The sequence below is a fragment of the Phyllopteryx taeniolatus genome, chromosome 18 (genome assembly GCF_024500385.1).
Source record: "Phyllopteryx taeniolatus isolate TA_2022b chromosome 18, UOR_Ptae_1.2, whole genome shotgun sequence".
NCBI lineage: Eukaryota > Metazoa > Chordata > Actinopteri > Syngnathiformes > Syngnathidae > Phyllopteryx > Phyllopteryx taeniolatus.
The window spans coordinates 3,484,994-3,497,647 of NC_084519.1; the positions used below are offsets into that span (position 1 = coordinate 3,484,994).

The window sequence follows — 12,654 nt, forward strand, 5'->3', positions numbered from 1 at the left end:
TACTCACACGACGAGACGTTCTTTCCGGAGGCAGAAGGCGCTGTCACCACCACCTGGCCGCTCTGCTTGGAACGCGTAGAGTCACTTCCCCGTGAATGTCTCGCCATGCAGGTGGATACCTTGTGTCCTGGTCGGCCGCAGTACTGACACGCCCCCGCTCTCATGCATCTCCGACGTTCCATCTCCGTCAGTCGGCCCCCGCCGAGTTGCATCGGCTCCTCCACGGCCAGGCCCCGGCTCCCTCGTCGACACCGAGGTGGATGGGGGAACACAGGCGGCTTTTTCCGTGGCGGACGAAGAATGTCCCGGGGAAGCGGACCCAAAAACAATGCGCCGTTCAGCCGCCCGATCAACTCCTCCAAATTAGTGGTCTCGTCCCGGGCTGCCAACTCATCTTTGACGGCAGGACAGAGTCCCCGACGAAAAATGCCGCTCAACGAAACCTCGTCGAATCCACTCTCTGCTGCCAGGATGCGGAACGAAATGGAGTATTCGGCTACTGACAAGTCCCCCTGGGAATGGTCCAACAACAGGCTACCGGCCTCCTTGCCCTTGACTGGGTGATCAAAAACTCTCCTCAGTTCAGCTTCGAATGCCAAGAAGGAGGAACGTAACGCTGGTTTGGCGGTGCTGACCGCCATCGCCCACGATGCCGCCTGACCCGTCAATAGACTCATTATAAAAGCAACCTTAGTCTTATCCTGGGCATACGTGACCGGTTGTTGGTCAAATACTAGGGTACATTGATAAATAAATTGACCGCAACTGCCGAGCTCCCCAGCATAACGAGGTGAATTTGGGAGACAAGCTTCCCTGGCGGGTGGCACCGCGGCCACCGTGTTGGTGGCGGGTGCTTCTGCCAGAACCGGAGGAAATCCAAGTGCACACACCTGATCAACCCGAGAACTCGGCGTACTGAGATGGGTCGTTAACGCAGTAATTGCCTGCCTGAGCTTGTGTAACGATGTCTCGTGTCTCTCTACCAAATGTCCCTGACTTGCCAAGGCGTGACGAAAAGAGTCTGAGTCTGTGGGATCCATTTTTGGTCGGAATATTCTGTCACGGACGGCAATGCCGTAAGGGCAGATCCCAAAAAAGAGACTCTAGGAAAGAGGTCCGAACAATTTTAATTCAATGACAGAGCATGTGATGGCGAGACATACGAAACTAAAAGGAGTCACCACCAGAGAGAATCAAAAAACAGATAACGCAGGGAGACACGACAAAAGGTCCGTGTGGTATAATCATATAGAACCTAACTTTTGACAGCGGTCAGAACGGCGGCAAACACGGGGCAAAACGAGTGAATATTCCGACGCCCACACACTGTCACGGTGCCCCCTAAAAAGGCTGATGATTACAATGCATGACCGGTGCGTCACCGATGTCAACGCCCACCTTTGCTCACCCAGACACTGCAACACAAAGAAACACAATTTGAAACACAGGACCATGACACTACGTGCACAATTGCCAACACCAGACCGTGACAACACAAAAGTAATCAATCAATAAATAATAGAAATATTAAACATTACAGGTCATTTTGTTACTTTGTGTTATCTCTTTCTTCCATTGATTTGAATGACGGAAGCTGACACATTACACCACTGGCCACCGTCTTCAATTATTTTGCTTATTGAATGATCGACTCACACGAAACATACCATATTTAATGGTGTACGCGTTCACTGTAGTTTAGATTTAAGGTGGGTTATTTGTTAATTTTTGTAGAAGCTGGTATGTATATATTTCGAATATGTCTACGATGTCAGGCTCGCATTGACGGATTATACTGTATCTGATTGGTTTCCGTTTGCAGTCATATTTACAGATACCCAAGACATATTGTATTTATATATTTGGACGAGGCCTCATTCGGATATGAGTTTAATATAATGTAAATCCAGTCAAAGAAATCAAAATATCAAACATTTCTTCTTGTTTTAAGTTCATGTTACATCACAAGTCTGTGAGGCTAGTTACCTTACTGTTTTTAAAGCTATTCCAAGAATTCTGATGTCGCGAGGTCATACTATTCATAGGAACTTGGGTTGTTTTCAACGTTCTTATCACATCAGAAATTATGGCTCAAAATAAGCATATTCGCACCGGAATTTGCAAGTCAAAGTTAATGTTTTGCACCTCATAAAAACACAATTAGTGAAGTTGCACAAAGGCTGTTAGGGCTTAGGGTTATTGTTAATGCCTTTTTTAAATAATGCCTTGTTATTGATACAAGAAATGCTAAGTTTAACTGAAATGTATTTATATTTGTGTTTGAAATAGCCCCACGGAAAATTTTTCTCGACAAGAAAATAGTTTGCTGCTCTTCACAATGTGAATCTAGGAATTAACAACTAATGATTATATACAGTAAAAAAGGAAACCAATTGGTAGTTTATTAGGTGAAATGTATTTTCTCTTTTCTAGTCATAATTGCTCTTTAACCAAGCAAAAATATAGTTTATCCAAATACTCGATTATGTATAGAATTTACAGTAGGATACTCAAATACTAAACTTTTCGCTAGCTGCAGTCCTTCATTCACGTCCTCTATTATTATTCATTTTGTAGTCAGTCTTGTTTTTATTTTTGAATAAAAGTCCCTGTGGGTTTAACCTGCAAAAAAAATAAAAGAATGCTCCTCCAAACTACAAAGTTGCTCCTCAAATGTAGTTACTGATTAGCAAAAGTGTTAGAAGTTATTTTGAGCCTTGGAAATGATCCCAACCAAGTGCTTCAAGTTTTTACAAATGAAAGCAGAGGGAAAAATCTGAATGAGAATCACAAGCAATAGCAGCAGTATATTACTCTCAACATGTGTTAAGTTGCACGGGAGTGGCTTTGCAAGGCAGTAAGCCCAATGCAGTTGTTGGAGCGTCTCAACCTTCTGAGCAAGTGAAAGCCACAGCTCATTTAGTTCTTTCTTTCTTTTTTTTTTTTTTGGCATGTAGTGTCAGGCTCAAAAAAATTGGGTCCTACTATGACATGCCAAGATTTATTTAAGAGGAAATTAGATCCAGCAGTGATGTACCCTGTTTAAGCACCACAGTTATAATTTAGGTCTGAATCATTCGAGATTTTCCATGTCATCAACCTTTACTTCAAGGCTTTTATCACCGCCATAGATTGGAGACTGTATGTTCTGTTGCAAAACAGAAATACACATTTTATACAATGCATTATTACTATCAGTACACACAACTGCGATCCCTCACGAACCTCATTTACTGATATAATCCTCAAATCACTATGATCTTTAATACTAATCAGGCATTGAAATTCGGGTTCCCTCCAAAACCTTTTGATTGTAATCCGTGATCAAGTTTCTATGGCTACTTAAGTACGTAGCAAACCACAATATTTGACTTGAAAAGAAGATTTTTTTTTTTACAATGGTGTCCCGGTAAAATGACTCATCAGAGGTGCAGCAGAAGCGCCGGGATTTTTTCGCCTGTCCCTTTCAGACAGAACTCACTGAGCCCATTGCGGCTCAATGCAATGTGATATTTAGATACAACAAATGTGTTCAATACAAAGGGTTATCAGTGTTGAGTTTGGGGTGCTAAACTTCACACAGGACAGTGATTAGGTTAAAAGGTGGGGGGAAAAAGCAGGCTTAGACAGCCGCTGTTTAAGGGGTTACTAAGGCATGCTGCTCCTGAGCCATCAAGTCAACCATTTTGACTCATGACCTGCCTCTTTTTGGGAACAGCAAGAGAATAAGCCGTGTTTTGAATGTTAATGATTTACTTGCAGCGGTCTTCCGCCATGTCTTCCTCTCTCTTATCTGTCCCTCCCCTTTTAATAACAAATACTTTCCGAGAGAAAACATGTCCACATGTGAAAATGTGTCTGGAAGACATCATATTAGGCTCATTTGTTTGCATTCAGGTAGTTTGATCCAATAGTAAATTAGTCACTGTTCTAACTTATCCCAAAAGTTTGTTTTTCAGTAAGTTGGTTTCGTTAGCTTTTGTTTGCACATTTTAAAAGGACTCAGGAAACTGCTCTGCTGTTGTTGAAATGGGGCTCTTTCTTTTTCTTTTCTAAGGCATTTTGACAAAGACGCTGCAAATGAGCAATGACCAAGTTCAAGGGTGCCTTGAGCCTGCAGGGCACCTTGACCCCAGCAAGGCACCCCAGCTCAAGTGGTGTAGCACTGTTCGCGCGCCTCTTTCACTCTGGATCTCTTCTTGCATGCCTACATGTGTGCGATCTGGTTCTCCTTGTGGTGTGCAACCAAAAAAAATATAGTTAAATTTCCCTTTGAGGGATCATATTGATTTTATTGAATATCACAAATAAAATAAAAGAGAGGTGGCGGGAGGAATGATCAAATCAAGTGCATGACAAATCTGTTGTGTGCGCATCCTATTGCATAGGCAACCATACCGTGCCCAAGCTGGACACAAGGGAGTCAACTGGGCTTGAACATGGTACAGAAAGCCCACACTTGTTATAAAAAAAAAAAAAAAAAAGTGGCCTTGAGGGGCCAAGTATACTTGAGCAAAATATATTTTCAACCTCAGTCAATTTATGTGTGACCTTTATAATCCGGTACAGTAAACCCCACTATTTGAGGGGGATAGGGACAGACCCTGCTGTAGTGGAAAAAATAAAACCATAAAACCCAAACGCTATCATTTCTAACCCACCTTACAACATTGCCCTTCAAAATATGTCTTGCACTTAATCGGATTTTCTGAAAAAAGACCCCAGAAGTGGGCCTGTACATGTAGAGACATTCTTTTTTTTCCACTCCTGCCACCCTCACACCCCCATGCTAAAATTGCTTCCAAAATTCCAATTTCTACTCTTGACTCTTCTCACTGAAATTGATATTAAATCATAAGGGTTGGTCTGTAACATAAAGCATTATAAACTTCAGGTTTTCCTCATTATTGTTAACCCCTTTACGGCAAACCCTAATGCTGGAGTTTCTAAGGCTATCGTAATCTTGATGCCAATAGTGACTAGCGAAAATCACCCCATTACTACAGTAGTGTATTGCTGCAACACCGGGGGTGGGGGGGTGAAAAAAACATTCAATATCATGTTTTAACGTGGTGGGTGTTCACGTTAAAACGTGATAAATTTTTCTTCTTTTTAAACACTTGGCCTTATTATTATTTTTTACAGTATTATACAAGAGCACCATAGTTACGTACCTAGTGACACTTGATTGATAAAACTCAAAAATAAGACACGAGGTTTCGCCCTTCATCGGGCTCCGCCAGTGACCTGAACTGGAGGGAATTTCTTAATTTTGTTTTGCCGAATGCAAAAGTTAAATTTATCATGTTTTAATGTGATACTTAGCATGTTAAAAAGTAAAACTTCGCAAGTTAAAACAAGAAATTTATCACGTTAAAATGTGAAACTTTGCACGTTAAAATAGGAAACTTTCACGTTAAAATGTGAAACTTAAATTTTATGCCAATATGCTTCTCTAACTTATAATTGCATTGGGGAAGAAAAAAAAAATTTGTATTACCTAAAAAAAAAAAAAAATCATATAATAAGCAGGGATAAACCACCAATAAGCATTTTCGGGGTGGCCCCTGCCCTACAAAAAAAGACAAAGAAAAAAATGGAACTAAATATCCGCGAATAGGCTGCGGCTATGCAGGGATCCACTGTACTTCCATACTTCATTATTGTATGGTGTAGGGAAGGCTAAAACATTTTCAAGCACTAATACTTGGGGAAGCAAACCAACCTTTTATGCCTTTCCCTTCTGTTTTCTTCCACCCCAGAGGAGTGACATTATTACAGCCAGGCCCATTGGGAGAGGACAATGGCCCTGAGCGAGGCGATTGATGACCCTCTGGCCCCCAGCAGTCAAGGGCAACATCCTCTCGGTACCAGTGGAAATGCACCGTCAAACACCAGTATACCAGACATCAATGTCCCGGAGCCCATCACACCTGCCTCAAATGGTGATATCCTTTCAGCAGTGGGAGCTGAAGAAACCTCAGTGAGGAATGCAGCATGTAGACAGCTGCAGAAGAAGCCGAAATCACACGTCCAGAGAACAAACAGAGCAACCCAAAACGGTGGAGTTGTCAAACAGAACGGAACCCTGAGGACGCTCCCCCACCCGACTGCCACTGCAACTTCGCCCACTGTAACAGACTCTCAGATGTTAGCCAAACGCCACCTTTCAACCACTCCATCCTCCCCTCGTCTTCAGCCCTCACCGCTCTGCTGCCAGCAGTGTCACTTCCACTCCTTTTGTTGCCCCTGTGGTCAGCAGGAGTGCCCTCTCTTCCATATTCCCGGCACGGGCCATGGGCCTGGCTTGGTTCCTCACACCAGGAGCCCTCTGTCCTGCTCTTGTTGTCCACCTGCCTGCACTTACTCAAACCCCCGGCCTCATCTGACACACCCGACCACAACGCTTTGTCGACACCACCACGATCACCAGCACTGGCAGGAGCACCTCCAGAGTTCAACACGCCCAACTAGAATTAGGTATGTTGGTTGTTGTTTTTGTTATTATCATCATTATTGCTTATGTCAGTAGCATACAGTATGTGTCAAACTTCCTACCTGGTATGGAATTACAGACACTTTCCAAAAAATGTGAATATCATGGAAAAGTTTATTTATTTCCGTAATTTCATTCAAAAAGTTACTTTCGTAGATTATAGATTCAGGGCCCCCAATTTAAACAATTTCAAGTATTTGTTTATTTTTACATAATTTGGGCTCCTAGCTCAAAATCAGTAATTAAAAAAATTAGAATACAGTGACGAAATCACCATTTACTTAGTTTTTGTAGAAAAAAAAGAAGAAAGAAATTAGGGTTACATTATTCATTCATTCATTCATTCATCTTCTGTTCCGCTTATCCTCACTAGGGTCGCGGGGGTGCTGGAGCCTATCCCAGCTATCTTCGGGCAGGAGGCGGGGTACACCCTGAACTGGTTGGCAGCCAATTGCAGGGCACAAAGAAACAAACAACCATTCGCACTCACATTCACACCTACGGGAAATTTAGAGTCTCCAATTATTGCATGTTTTTGGGATGTGGGAGGAAACCGGAGTACCCGGAGAAAACCCACGCAGGCACGGGGAGAACATGCAAACTCCACACAGGCGGGGCCGGGATTTGAACCCCGGTCCTCAGAACTGTGAGGCAGATGTGCTAACCAGTCGACCAGGGTTACATTAAGTCAATAAAAATATGGTACTTTCAAAACAATATGTTCATCTTCAATACTTGGTTGGGAATCCGTTTGCTTTAATCACTGCCTTAATGCGCCGTGGGATTGAGGCAATCAGCCTGTGGCATTGCCTAGGAGTTAATGGAAGCCCAGATTTCCTTGATGCTAGCTGTCAGTTCTTCTTTGTTTTTGGGTCTGGTGCCCCTCATTTTCCTCTTGTTAATACCTCATAGGAGTATCTGTAACATTTGCACAACCAACATTGTCCCAGATTATCGCACTACTCGTCACTTTAAACCGCATACACTCCTTGAAGTCTCAGCGCCCCTTGCACAATGGTCATTGCACCAGTCTATTGCAATATTAGTCATTCGAACTGCTCTAAGTGCTAGAGGACTCTGCATCTTTTTGCACAATTGTTTTTTGTCAATGTCTCTGTCTCCAAAGTGTTCTGTAAATTGACTGTCTGTTGTCGTACTAGAGCGGCTCCAACTACCGGAGACAAATTCCTTGTGTGTTTTGGACATACTTGGCAAATAAAGATGATTCTGATTCTGATAGGTCTCAATGTGGTTTAGATGCGGCGAGTTGGCTGGCCAGTCAAGCACTGTGATGCCATGAGCATCAAACCAGGTTTTGGTCCTTCTGGTGGTATGGGCAGGGGCCAGGTACTGCTGGAAGATGAAATATTCATCTCCATATAGATCCTCAGTAGAAGGAATCGTGAAGTCTTCTAAAACATTCTGGTAGACTGTTGTGGAGACCTTGGATGTAAGAAAGCAGAGGTTTCCAACACCTGCATTGGACATTGCACCCCAAATCATGACTGACTATGGATATTTCACACTGGACCTCAAGCAGCTTGGGTTCTGTTCTTCACCCGTCTTCCTCCAAACCCTTGGACCTTGATTCCCGAATGAAAGGCACAATTTACTTTGATCGGAAAAGAGGAACTTGGACCACTGGCCAACAGCCCAGTCCTTCTTCTCCATGGCCCAGTTGAGACGCTTTCTACGTTGGCTCAGGCTCAGAAGTGGCTTGACCCGAGGAACCAGACATTTGTAGCTCATCTCCCGGATGCGTCTGAATGTGGTGGTTTTTGAAGCTGTGACTTCTGCCTCATTCCACTCTTTCTGGATCTTGAAAATCTCTCTCTCTCTGATAATCCGCTGAAGCCCACAGTCATCTCTTTTGCTGATGCATCTTCTCCTGCCACATTTTGTCCTTCCACTGGACTTTTCATTGATATGCTTGGACACAGCACTCTGTGAACAGTCAACCTCCTTAGCTATGAACTTTTGTGGCTTACCCATCCTATGGAGGGTTTCATTGATGGTCTTCTGGCCAGTTTTCAAGTCTGCAGTCTTCCCCGTATTGAACCCAACTGAGACAATTGAACCAAACTGAAGCAATTTAATGACACCTGGGGAAACCTGTGCAGGTGCTTTGAGTTTAATAGATGATTAGTGTGTGACACTCAGTTTAACACATTTATGGCCTGCAAAATTTGGGCTGATTTCTTCACAGTATTCAAATTTTTTGAATTCCTGATTTTGTGAGTTTTATGAGCTGGAAGCCAAAAAGTATGTAAAAATAAACAAATAACTACTTGAACTTGTTTAAATTGTGGGCCCTGAATCAACAATCTATGAAAGTTAAACTTTTCTAATGGAATTATGGAAATAAATTTTTCCATGATATTCAAATTTTTTGGAAAGGGTCTGTACATAATTACATCCTGCTCACGCAACCATTTGATAAATAGTGTCTAACTGGCCCGCGCAGCGAGCGCAAAAAGGCGTCTTTGCTGTTCTCAGCGCCATTTACTTTAAAATTGACACAAATGTGAATGCAGTTCCCTAATGCTGCAGGACTAGAGTGTTATTAATTGCAGTAACATTATAACCCAGGAAGTCTGGTTCACCACCACCACCACCAAAAGTATCAATAATTTAACCTTACACAACTAAAAACCACTTTAACTATTGCACCATGTCTGTACAAAATAACACAATTATGCAGGACAACACCCAAATGTGATAATTGTAACTACAGCAAAGGATGCTGGGAAACGCCTCCCCCTCCTCTCCTAACGTTGCCTCACTGATGAGCACCTGCAATCAATCTAGAGAATCTCGACAGACATAAATATTTTGCCCGAAAGAAATGCAAAGTATCCAGCTCTGATAAAATGGCATAAGACAGAGCAAAGAAAAAGTAGTTTTTAGTTATTTTAACTTTTACTGAAAAGGATCATTTTTCTCCATATATTCAGGTTTTTAGCAGCATTTTCACATTTTGACAGAGATTTCGACGCAGAACAGCATATTTTAAGTTATTTTAAAGGTGCCATCTTTTATCAAAACAACTTTTTCTAGTATTTGGGATGTTGTGTTGGCTCTATGGTGCCTAAGTAAACGTGAAATATGAATTAAAATCGTCCATGCATTCCTGAGTTCCAGACGTTTTTCTGCAGAGAGGCCTGAAATCAGGTAATTCGAATTTCTCGAGCTTATCTACATCACTAGCGAAGATCTTCGCCTACATCTCTGTTCCCAAGCTAGTGCTGTCAACATAACAACACGTGTGCCCTCACAAGTGGGTCTTCTACATAGAGGCAACCAATCACAGGAAAGGGGGCAATCTTAGCCAAATATGGACAAAGTGGATACAAAACCGGGTCAAACAGAAGTAGCTGTCAGAGCGGCCTTTTCTTGACAAAATCGTGTTTTTTGAAATGAAATTGACACTTTTATACTAACTCCATGTTAGAGAGTCACCCTAATGGAGGTCTAAATAGCCAAAATATAGGACCTTTAAGTTGATTTGTTTGGAATAATATTGTGTTCCGTCTGTTGCGATTCATATTTATGTTCAAAACGTTTGGTTTAGTCTGTTCAATTAATGTTTATACTGTTTGACCCACTACCTAAAGTGGCCCCCAATGCAACTGAGTTTGACACCCCTGGTCACCGTAGTCTACAGCTTTTATGTATGGGCCATTTTAACACACTTATACAGATAAGATGTCTTAAAAGCTCAATGAAAACACAAACTGTGTACACACACACACACACGGCAACTATGCTTTTCCCTGTCAAAGCAGCATTCTGGTATTGAAGCCATTTGTTGGCAGACCCTTCTGTTTTTCCAAGCGATCCATATTTAGTGAGGAGGGAGTTGACTTTTCCGCTAAAACCACAGCCCATCACCACATCTGCAGCTGGTACCATTTAATGGCATGCATAATCATTTGCATAGTCCTATATTTACCAGTGCTGCAAAGATGGGGCGGCAATGGGCGAAAATTGTATGGAAGTCATTATTTACCTGCGTGCACATTTTTAAGGTAGCTTTCTTAAGTTTTCTCACTTCTAAACATGCAATTTTCTTCACTCGGACTCAGTAGGATCTCCTCCACCTGTAACTCCTGTAAAGAACAACTTTTTTTTTTTTAGGTAATGTTTAAAGATGGGATTTGTGTAGTAGCACACATTTAATCTTGAGTGGGAAAAGTAAGGCATTGAATTTACAAGCATCTGTGGCTCATTCCTGCAGGCTTTTAGTCCATGTTTTCCTCAGTTTTTCTTTGACTTCCATATACTTATTTCAACTCCTTCAACGCCCCCAACTCTATTTCTCATTTCTCTTGTGACTGGGGAGCAAATGTGGCGTTTGGTCTTTGGCCTGTTTAATCTTGAACCGATTTCTTACTCACCTAAACGGGTATCTTCTTTTCATCAATAAAAGCACTGTCTTGTAGATACAATTCCGACATGACAACAACATGCTTCTCATCTAAGTGAGTGATTGGCAAAGTGTGGTACAAGTGCCTCAAGTGGTATGTGGGCACCATCTAGTGGAATGCTTTAGAATCACTGAATTAAATGTTTAAACAGTAGATATTGGTACAGTGACTTAAACTTTTTTTTAATCCAGTACATCCATCCATCCATCCATTTTCTGAGCCGCTTCTCCTCACTAGGGTCGCGGGCGTGCTGGAGCCTATCCCAGCTGTCATCGGGCAGGAGGCGGGGTACACCCTGAACTGGTTGCCAGCCAATCGCAGGGCACATACGAACAAACAACCATTCGCACTCACAGTCATGCCTACGGGCAATTTAGAGTCTCCAATTAATGCATGTTTTTGGGATGTGGGAGGAAACCGGAGTACCCGGAGAAAACCCACGCAGGCACAGGGAGAACATGCAAACTCCACACAGGCGGGGCCAGGGATTGAACCCGGGTCCTCAGAACTGTGAGGCTGACGCTCTAACCAGTCGGCCACCGTGCCGCCTAATCCAGTACAGTTCAGTCTTATTTTTTTAAAAAGTTTAATACATAAGCATAGTTTTTAAACAGTTATTGTGGTACATTTTGTAATTAACTTTTGTGTGCAATACATTTTAATTGAATCATTATTTCAGTAAAAAAAAATTCCCGCTCTAATAAAATACAGTGCTGTGAAAAAGTATTGGGCCCCTTCTGAAATTCTTATTTTTGCATAGTTTCCCCACTTTAATGTTTAAGATGATCAAACAAATGTTAAAATCAGACAAATATAACCCAAATGAACTTAAATGCTCTTTTTAAATGGTGATTTAATTTATTAAAGTGGGAAAAAAAACAACTATTCCCTATTCTATTTAAATACCTCCTGTGGTCCAGACTGTGCTGCGTCTTGGGGACGTGGCCTTTTCGTGATTTCGTGATGGTTGAAATATTATTCAATATTCATCTATAGGAATGAGTGACCATCAACGTTAGAGTTACTAATTAACGAGCAGAACCGCTAATGGACAGCGCCACCCGACAGGCTTACAAACACGGCGCGAGTTAATGTCTATGCAACTTTTGGACTTGTCACATATTTGTACAGAGAGGACTGGTGGAACAAGCCGCGCATATCCTTGTTTTTTTTGGCAGTGGCGATGCACACGGCCACCTACTATATCGGGGTTTAATGACAAGTACATTCAGAGTGGTAGGGCAAAATTCAATAAGTTGCAGCCAATATTTATTAGTGCCGGCCCGCCACAGATAAATGTATACGTGGGAAACACTGACATTGCAATCCTTATTCTTGCTTATATATGCACCAGTGTCTACATTTTTTCTCTCTCTTGTTTATGTACACCTTTTATATAGTGCCCTTAGTGTTCACACTGAGACATCATATCAATGAAATGTCTTGTGTAACAGGCTACAGTTCAGTGAAATGTGTGGCTAGACTTTTGAAACAGGCAGTTTGATGTTAAAATGTCAGTACTTGCAAGTTGTTACTCTAAAATGGATTATATTTGAGTGAAACATGCAATGTTCAAGAGAGGTTTTTAAACAGTATTTGATCAACAAACAAAAATCATTTTCAGCACAATTGCAAGACAGTGCTCGGTATCGGTGAAATGTCAAATGTATGCACTCCGTCTGGAAATAGTGGTATTGGTGCATCCCTAAATCAAACTCATGTTAAACAGTA

The 12,654-nt window shown here is 42.0% G+C and overlaps 1 protein-coding gene across 3 annotated transcripts in view; it reads left to right on the forward strand.

The window, feature by feature from the left end:
* Positions 1-12,654, forward strand: part of disp1 (dispatched homolog 1 (Drosophila)) — a 113,191-nt gene that overhangs the window by 79,104 nt on the left and 21,433 nt on the right. For 2 of the 3 annotated variants that reach the window (XM_061753629.1, XM_061753628.1), the window contains one exon: positions 5,763-6,480. In XM_061753629.1, the coding sequence (XP_061609613.1) occupies positions 5,804-6,480 (677 nt within the window). In that variant the 5' untranslated portion in view covers positions 5,763-5,803. Of the gene's footprint in view, positions 1-5,762; positions 6,481-12,654 lie in introns of those variants that run through there. The other variant, XM_061753630.1, reaches the window with a different exon arrangement.